Here is a 9,683-nt window from a genome sequence, read left to right on the forward strand (position 1 = left end):
CGCTTGCGGCTCGGGAGCCGCAGCTTGGCCACCCCTGAAACAGAACAACGAGCCCAACCTTCACGAAGAAAAGGACTTGTGGTTTTCAAGATCTTCCAAAAACCCTACCCTCTTCTTCACTTGCTGGTCTTGTGGACAGCAACATCGAGAAGCAACTGTTGTTAAATTCTAACAAGCAACTTTGTTAGATTGAAACGTGTAAAACTGTTGTAAAGCGCACGTGCAATGAGGGGTAACAGTACATTTGGCTCGTCTGAATCGCCTATACCACAAACATGAATATGGTTAAAAAAGCTGAGCTTTTAAGAGGCCAATATATCAACAAATGAAACCCTGCTTTTGCTTGTTTTCTTCTCCTGGTGCCCTTTCATCACGGCATTCAAATTCGTATGTTGCCATTTAATGAGATAGTTAAAAAAAAGTTTGCTCGATTTAAAGAAATATGGTAATCAGCAAAATACAAATGTAACGTATATGTAACTATACGTTCCTTTTTCACATATGGAACTTGTAACGGGAACGCGTTCCAAAAATCAGAAGGAACGAGAAACGAACTTTCTTTCCTTTTTCTTTTTTCTTTTTTTTTTTTTTTTTGAGGAACGTATACAACATTGCTTAGTGGTCTATAGTGTATTTGGGACGCCTGTCGAAAGTTCTCTTTCATTTTCCCGCAGCGGCCCTTTCTGGTGGTCATGGTGGAGTCCGGCGGGCGGAGCCGCGCGCGGCGCATGGTCGGCCTCAACTGCCAGGAGAACTCGAGCGAGGAGCGCTGCTGCCGCTACCCGCTGACGGTGGACTTCGAGGAGTTCGGCTGGGACTGGATCATCGCGCCCAAGCGCTACGAGGCCAACTACTGCAGCGGCGAGTGCCCCTACGTGTTCATGCAGAAGTACCCGCACACGCACCTCATCCAGCAGGTGAACCTGTCCGGCACCGGAGGTCCCTGCTGCGCCCCGCGCAAGATCTCGGCCATCTCGATGCTCTACTTCGACGACAACCACAACATCATCTACGGCGTGCTGCCGGGCATGATCGTCGATCGATGCGGCTGCTACTGAGCCGAGAGCGGGACACAACGACCGAGACGGACCGGTCTCGCGCAACCGCCCACGTCGCTTGCCTGTGGCGCCGCCACAGGCGAGACTGCTCTTCGAGAGCTGTGTCTAGTACAAAGGATGGAAGACGTTCGTGCACGCCCGGTGCGCCGAGGCTCCCGCGCTGCCGAAGGCTGGGCGGGGCGGGCGTCATCGGCCCCGAGGACGGTGCGCCCTTCGCTTCGTCCTTCGCGTCAACATGTACCTGGACAACGCCCGATGAACTGTGATTCTTTTTCCAGATGGCGTTGTTGATGCGTGCGGGAGTGTGCACCGCGCGCTTGGCATTGAGCTTTATGTGTGTGAATGGGGTTCGCGAGGGATGGACCCGAAGGGAGAGTGGGCCTCTCAGTGACGGTCCATTCGGACCGGGCGTGTGTGTGCCCGTGGGACAGAAAGGTAGAAGCTATCAATTTTGTCTTTGTGCGCGCGCGGTCTAGGGGAACCGCCATGTGATCATGACGACGTCAGACCGGATCGAGACGCTGGTCTTCGACGTGGGGATGGTTCAAAGTAGGTCTACGTTGCGTCTCTATCTTCGTCGGAACAGGTGTCCACCCGCGCTGTCCAGATGGATACGAAAGAGGTATTCCATCAACGTGCCCGGTCGAGCAAACTCTGTGGTCGTGACTGACCGGCAAAGCCCACCGAGAGGAAGTCCAAAACAGATGTGAAACTTAAACGGTGCTATTCCGGTTATATGCATAATCGCGTTACCCTCCCCCCCAATCCCCCCCCCCCCTAAAAAAATGCGACAAATTGGATGTTTGTAACAGCCTCCCTGGTATGCGGTAGTACCTGCGTCGCAGATCTAACTGGGGGTATTCACTGGGCATCATATTTGAGTCCATTATTCAAAGGGCATGCTGAGAACGAGCTCACGCTTATAGGCTCCGCAAACTGGCAATCTTGATGGCGTGGAACGCGCGTTAACGTGGAAGCTCACCCTCAGCACGCGCTAAGCAGCTAAGCGCTCAGCTATGGTTGCTACGGTCACCAGTGAATGCCCCCTATACACTGCTTGCACGTGATGTCGTCGCATCATGTTCGTGGTCATTCCAATTTGTCCTGGCCGAGAAACACAAATTCGATGTTGCGTAACGTATGTTTCAGAAAAAATAGGTAGGTGCTCCACAGTCAGGCCACCTCAAGGGCCGCCGGTAAGACGTCGCTGCAAGCCTCGTATGTCGACATCCTTTCGTATTTTTGCACTTGTTCGACTACTTCGGCACTGGCTTCTCCATAAACGGCAGACAGCGTAGAACCTGTTCACCGTCCGGCTAATAGACGCAGGGAAAAGCACTGTTTTGAACGCCTCGGAGAAAGAACGATATAACCATCGGAAAACACGCTTTAAACTTTGTTTCTTTCAAGAACACTTAGCAGTCGCGTGTTAAGATTAATTATACCGTTAGTTAAAACAAACCTAAATAACGCATTCGATAAAATTTACACCAAGTACGACCACTCCAGTTTTTGGCAAGACATTAATTGCATCATTTGCGATATCAATACATCATTTACGAGTCAGAAACGAGTAGGAATCAAAGGGAAACTAAAACTGCCCTGTGTTTGAGGAAAAACACTTAAATCGTTTTCATTTAGCCTCCAGGATCATGAATATCCAGATTATTTTTCAATTTTGTGCACAAACGCTGCAGAGTTTAAAGGGGATATGCACCGATTTTTGTGCTTTGCGGAAATACCGCTTAGAAGGGATGCCTGGCGTTGATGACCTGTAAAACACCCGTTCGTTTTTCACGAGACGCCATCGAAGTTGCAGAAAAAAAATCAAAGAAAAACGAGCAGCGTTCACCCTCTCAACTATAATCTGTTTCACCTTATGATGTACCGCAAGAAAGGCTACAAGCGCGAGCTCCTTGCTCTGGTGCCCATCTCGGCGGGACAAGCTCTTGTACGTTAAGAGTAGCCCCCTACGCTATGAGCTCGCGCTTCTAGCCTTGTCTGCGGTACAACGTAAGGTGAAACGGAGTATAGCGGCCAGAACAAGCGGCCACATGATCTGGAGCCGATTATAGGCGTTTCCACTGTTTACGAAAATCACAGTCCACACGCGCTAAATCACAGTCCAGCCAGCGCTCGCGCGCCATTGCGGCCAGCCAGAAAGTCCGCGTGCACAAACAGAGCAATAAACGCGCCCTCAAACGCTTTTATGGAAAGGTTGACATGCCGCCAATGTTGATCCTAGCCACGCGCTGGGTTGAAAAAGCACAGGACACGCGCTGAGTTCTAGATGTTGTTATGGTTCGTCTATTGTCGTCATTGCAGTGATTGGACACGGGCCACTACCCGAATGCTTCTCGAGTTTTCAATTATCACGAGCCTAAATTAAGTGCCTACGCAATGCTCGGGTCATACCTATGAACCACATACAAATATCGTCACTGGGAGGTACTGCGACTGCCCAGCTACGTCACTAAGTTTTCGGAAGGAGAGATTGAAAGAAAACGCTTGCTTTTGGCCTTGAAATTACACCGCAACAAAGAAGTTTCTTGGCCAGCGGCGTTGCGTCCGAGTATCCTTGAGTCCCACTAGTGCCAGTAAGCTCCTGTAAAGTTAACAACTTTCTAAATGAATATCGTTACAACGACCCTTTAAATTTCGAAATACCGCTGATTAGGAATTTTCGGAATCTCTGCTCTCGCGCATCTCCAGCGCATATCAAAGCTATGCACGCGCATTCCTGCTATTTTCATAAAGGTCTAAAAGAGGCGTCCCGACTGGTGTCAGTGCGGGGGAATATACCTGGCAAGCTTGCGTTTAGTTGCATCTTCGGGAAAAACGAACGAGATATTAAAATTCAGGGGATAAAAATACTCCAAAATTTACCTCTAAATTGTTTTCTTTTCTCGAGTGTTTCAACTTGTTTTAAAGTAAATTCAAAGAAAACTGACTGTGGTTTGAAGACGGCAGTCGTTCTAGAACAAGAACCTTGTAATCGGAAGTACGCACCCAAGGCTTGCTGCCAGAGCAATCAAATGATTCTTTTTAACACTTGCTGCAGTAACGATCCTTGCCGGCGTTTGGGTTGCTCCATTTTAATGGCTTATGCCTTGGCAGGTCGTGCATCTAACTCCAAGAAGATGGAGAAAAGACAGCGCTGTTTCTTGCGTCCCAGATCGAAATTCTTCGTATCTATTTCGGCTACAATTGAATTAACCATAAAATAATTAGTCACTTCGGCAAGATACTGTTTACATTTCATCTGTAAAGATCGCATTAAACATATCAGGTTCTCTCTTCCCTTCCCGGGGCACATGTGAAAAAACAAGAACTTAAATTCGTACAAAACGCTATAAATTCAAACAAAACAAAAAAAATGTCTGCTTCCCGAAAATCGCAACCGAGGACCTATTTGTTGAATGACATGGCTTTGGAAACCTTAAAATCACGCTCGACATTGAGCCCAAAACCGATGTTAAAAAATGTATATATAATAATAATGCAATCTACAATGTTTTATGGCGATTGTCGGTACTGGATAATTCCTGCACAGTGAACAGTCTGGAACATGCTGTGCGCAGAGAAACTGAGGGAGAGGAGGAGATGTCAGAACGCCGAGCACTGATTGGAGCGATTAGTGGGTAGACCTAAAGCTAGGTTCCTTTGTCAGCACTGCACTCGTCGAACACGTTAGAATGCGGTCGAGGTTAACGTAGCACAGTCGAGGGGCCAGGATCTAGTATGTTTCCTCAGGGTCTTGCAACTCATCTCTTTCTTGTTCATGGCATGGTGGTCGCCGCGTTCCCGGAAACGGCTCGTGTCGTTTAACGTTCACGGCATGATTCTGACCATGGGGCGTGCGATAGCACACACAACGCGAGTGGAGGCGCAGGCAGTATCGGTAGACTAAGATGTGCAGATTGCTGCCTAGACGTCATGGATGCAACACTGACCACTGCTCGGATCCTAGAGACGCTCTACACTGTAGTTAGCCGGAACAGCCACGTGGCCGACAGAAAAGAGGTGACGGGACGCGACCATCCGAACGCTGGTCGCTCAAAATATCATTGCTGCATTCCCACCGGGTAAAACACCAGTTTCTTTTCCAAGCGACTAAACGAGGAAGCCGAAAAGAAGCTTCCTTCTGCAGGTGCGGCGAGTTGGCATGTCGCAATCATAGGGTTTTCACAAGTGTGTGTGCTTAATTGCTCGCATCGAAGGGCGTTATGCGGCCTACAAGATCGTCAGCTTCATGTCCACCTCCTGCGTTCGTTTACCCGCAGAATGCACCAACCTGCTTCTGTTTCCCCAGACCTAAAGCAATGACGGTCCTTTGATTAGCCTCCCCTAGGGTTCTGCACAGGGCCGGGTAGCACGGATTGTTTCGGGCCCTGGCTCTGACCCGGAAACACGTTAATACTGAAAATGTTTACTCCATCGTGACTTCAGTTTACACTGGACTGCGTAGAATCTATGACTGGTATATGCTCTATAATGTTTCGAAACTTTTCTTCGTCTTTTTAACGATTGCTGTTAAGATCTCCATGTTGACATTCGCGTTTTTATGCCGACACATAACGTCTTGACAGCGTCTTTCATGCCAATAAAGCTAGACGAATCAAATGCAACAACACTTCCCCAAGGGCAGCTTTGAATTTAAGGGATGAGGCACGCCTTGGCTTCTCACCGGGCCGGGCGTGGGACAGTCCTGATCAGTTAGGCACCCCACCGGGTCGGGTTCGGGCCGGGCCTAATGAGGTTTGCATCCCAATGGGGCCAGGTCCGGGTCGGGCTTAGTGAGGTTTGCATCCCATTGGGCCGGGTCCGGGTCGGGTAAGGGGCGATTCACACACTTGCGTCGAGTCCAACCGAGTGGAACTGCAACGGCTTGCGACGTGCGGGTTGCTATAGGAACAGCTACATTGGCTCCAACAAAACGGGGTAAAAACCGGTTTCGTTGGAGCCGACGCAGCTGTTACCATAGCAAGCCGTAAAAGATTAACGTCGCAAGCGGTTGCAGTCGCCCTCGGTCGGATTGAACACAAGTGTGTGAATCGCTGTTAAGACTGAGTAAGAGTCAGCAGGCCCAGGCTGGACCTCAAAAAGTAGGCCCGCGGGGTGCTCTAAATGCCACCCCCCTCTCCCATCTTTGGTTCCGATGCGCAAAAGACGCCTTATGACGCACTCGCTCTCCGTATACGGGGACTCGGACAATCTTGAACAAGTCGCTGGTTGTCAGCTGTGGAGTGACTCCACTTATGACACGGCTGAGGTCAATTCTTTTCCGACCTTGATGAGGTTTGCAAGAACATTAGCTATTTCTTCCTCTGCTCCTAATCTACTTTAGCACGTAAACACATAGTTTGATTAGGCTTTTGAGAATTTATGGGAGCGACAAAAGAGAAATAGAGATAGAGAGAGATGTGACAAAAGCGAGGGTTCCATTTTGAGAAGATGGCTTATGGCTCCCACGCATTGAAGGTATATTTTGTGCCATGACATTTTTATCGACTTTTTTTTTCTTCGACTCGTCCAGGCGTACTGGTCTAACTAGGCATTTGACGCTGAACGTGTTGGCAATACGCATACTTAAAGATGGGGTCAATCTCGTTATGTTTTTCCCCAGTCTGAGCAACTGATCTCAGCCGTCGTTTTGTGAGTGTGCCCAGCACAGTTGGGCAGTGTATTTCTTCTTTTCTGTTTTTTTTTTTTTTCTTATCATTATCTTTTTATCTTTGTCGTCCAGAAAACCACCTTTTTGCAAAATATGCGGTGCCATGTACTTGTTCCAGTGTTTTATGTTTGTGCATTTGTCTTCATCGTGTTTTTTTTTTTTTTTTCTGCATTTTTAGTTGCGGAGCGCCAAGCTTCCAAATGTTCTCGTTCCAGTCCGTGTGCGCACCTAGACGCGGGACTGTAATTTAACTTTCGGACCAAGATTCTCATCCATGGCATCGCGCCGTTTGTTTTCGTGCCGTGTATAGTGCTGTGCTCATCGACATTTTATTTCTTTATTTCGGGACACCGAGTGGAAGTTTGGTGAGGAAAACAAATCCGGTGTGTAAATGTTACACCAATGGCAGAAATATGCTTTTACAGAGTCTGCTTTTTGTATTGTTTTATCGCATATTTCACTTGGTGACCTGTGATGCCATTTGTTTTATTGGGTTGGTTTAGACGGCAGCCCTATTCATCCCACCCTCCTTGAAGATAATCCTGACAAAACTAAGAGACCAGTCGCTGGCAAATGTTCTGTGATATTCTCAATAAAGCTATCGGTCATCTCGCAAGAGCGTTCTCGGCCTCATTGCTGCCTCAACCGGTCCGTACACGTGGCCGTGTGATGTCTCCTATTCGTGGTGACAGTGAGGCACGCCAACAACACCTAGAATGATCGAACCATGTGCACTAGAATTCTGACGTCATCACAGTAAGATCGAGCGAAGACGCTGATTGGATACGAGTGCTACGTCAGTGCTCGGCGGGACCTCGTGTCCAATGAGCACCTCGAAGGACGCTTGGCATCGGGCTCGGGTCCAATTGCCAAGTTTGGGCCATCCGACCGTGACTGACGACGTTCCGTGAAGGAAGGGGAGAATGTTCGCAGGCCTTGACTGTTCTAGGTGATCCCGACAAGCTTTTCTTGCGTTTTTCTCCTGGCTAATTCAGAGCCAGAACATTGTAACGTGAAGTCACGCACTGCCTGGTGTAGATCCACATCCACAGTTCTCTCCGGGCCATAACGCGCAAACTGCACAATACTACTGATAGGGAGGAAAAGCTTACTTCTCACAGACTCGTCACGGGTGAACATATTACGTGATAACACAGATAAGGTTCGCTTGACGCGAGTCGGCTTTTGAATACCAAGTTGCAAGACCCTTCATATGGAGTGAGATGGAGTAGATTTTGATGCACGGCCCCCGACTCAGCAGTCGTAGCGTCGGAGCGAGCAGCGGTCCTCCGTGTCTATACAAGGGATGCCTAAGAAATATAGTGAGCCTTCCTCTCAAGAAGAGTTCCCAGCCAAACGCCGCTTTAGGACTTCTCCGCGTAATCCCCCTAAGTGTAATACCCCCCCCCCTTTTTTTTTTTTTTCAGCGGTGTTTTAGAGCTACTAAGCTCTGGAAAAAAAAAAGGATTTGTCTTTGTCCTGACGCCATTAACATACATTGTCCATAACGGGACTGTCACTGTAGAAATTGTGTCCTTTCAGATGTCGTTTGAGTGCAGGGAACAGATGAGACTCTGACAATGCAAACTCCGGCGAGTTGGGTGGGATTACAGTTTAAAGTCACATTCATTGCACTGCTGCAAGGAGGCAGTATGATAGAGTGCATTGTTTTAGAGGAAAACCACGCCCCGTTCAAGTGTTCCGGAACGTTTCTAGGCAATGGTGGCCCTTAAATGTTTTTTGCAAGGGGGCACAAGAGTGTTGTGCTACAAACTGGCAAAATTGCAAGCTAACGTGCTAAGTAATTTCCAGAGGGGGGATCGGTGGCCGAGTGGGCTAAAGCGCACACCCAGCTCGACGCGCGTGGAGCGAAAGCTCGCGCTGCAGAACCCATGGATCCTGGGTTCGAGCCCCACCCCTCCCCGTTTCGATCTGTATGAGCATCATACCGGCGTGCGGTCGTGTATCACTACTGCGTGGTGCACGTTAAAGACCCCAGGCTAGCGGTTGTACTCCACTGGCTAAATTGCTCATCTACAGCGAGTGACTCGTCGCAACTTTAAATGGCAGACCAACTACACGCTGTATAAATATCCCCACAACCCAATTTTTTTTTAATTTCCAGATAGGGTCACTATACTTCTCAAACATCTCTCGTACATTAAAGCAGCCATAGCCTCCCTGAACGACCAGACAAACGGGCCCCAATGAAGCCAGCGAGCCGCTCCCGGCTGCCGGCTGCCATGGAGACCGTCAAACAAGGAACAACTAGCCGAAAGGTTTCCCGAAAGGCCAGCGTCGGCTACACGGATCACGGCGATCGACCGAGCCTCTGCTGCGGTCAGATCCGTAGGCATTCCGATCTGGAGCGCCCGCAGGACGACCGGTGTATCACGAGAGAGATGAGCGATCAATTCCGGAGAATGAGCTACGGTCGAACTTCTGAAGAGGTCATCAACTCTGCCAAGTGCTGGATGCAGCAAGAGGTGAGTCCGGAAGTGGCGGCCTTTCCACTAGTCTATTTATAGACAGCGGTGTCCTAAGTGCCAAAAAAGGAGGTATTCAAGTGACCTGATTGAGACGCAACACGGCACTCTATGGAATAGCAGCTTCGCTACTTTTGGTAACTTCTAACATTACTTTATTTTATTTTTTTTTAGAAAACTAATTTGTAGTTGAACTCCGTCTTTCATGAAGTAAGAAGAAAAACAACGACGTTACATATTTTTTTTTCGTGATAAGATTACAATGAACCCGGAAATCAAATTATATCTTTTTCTTTTCAAAAACTTTGTGACCGCGTTCTGAGTGTCTGCGTTCGCTGGGCGCTAGATTGGGAATAAGCAGCGTTTCTGACTCATGACTTGGTTGTAGCCAAGTGCGGTGCGAAAGGTACATTCTTCTTTAAATGCGTGATTTCAAGCTTAAAAAAGATTGCCACGTTTCTTTCC

At 48.5% G+C, this 9,683-nt stretch overlaps 1 protein-coding gene across 1 annotated transcript in view; it reads left to right on the forward strand.

Moving 5' to 3' along the window:
* LOC8053807 (growth/differentiation factor 8) overlaps positions 1 to 7,348 on the forward strand; it is a 213,972-nt gene extending 206,624 nt beyond the window's left edge. Inside the window, exon 4 of the mRNA XM_029973456.3 lies at positions 675 to 7,348. Within this exon, the coding sequence (XP_029829316.1) occupies positions 675 to 1,058 (384 nt within the window). The 3' untranslated portion in view covers positions 1,059 to 7,348. The remainder of the gene's footprint in view (positions 1 to 674) is intronic.
* Positions 7,349 to 9,683: the final 2,335 nt, after the last annotated feature.

Source organism: Ixodes scapularis, unplaced genomic scaffold, assembly GCF_016920785.2.
Source record: "Ixodes scapularis isolate PalLabHiFi unplaced genomic scaffold, ASM1692078v2 PGA_scaffold44__24_contigs__length_19508400, whole genome shotgun sequence".
In the NCBI taxonomy this organism is placed as follows: Eukaryota; Metazoa; Arthropoda; class Arachnida; order Ixodida; family Ixodidae; genus Ixodes; species Ixodes scapularis.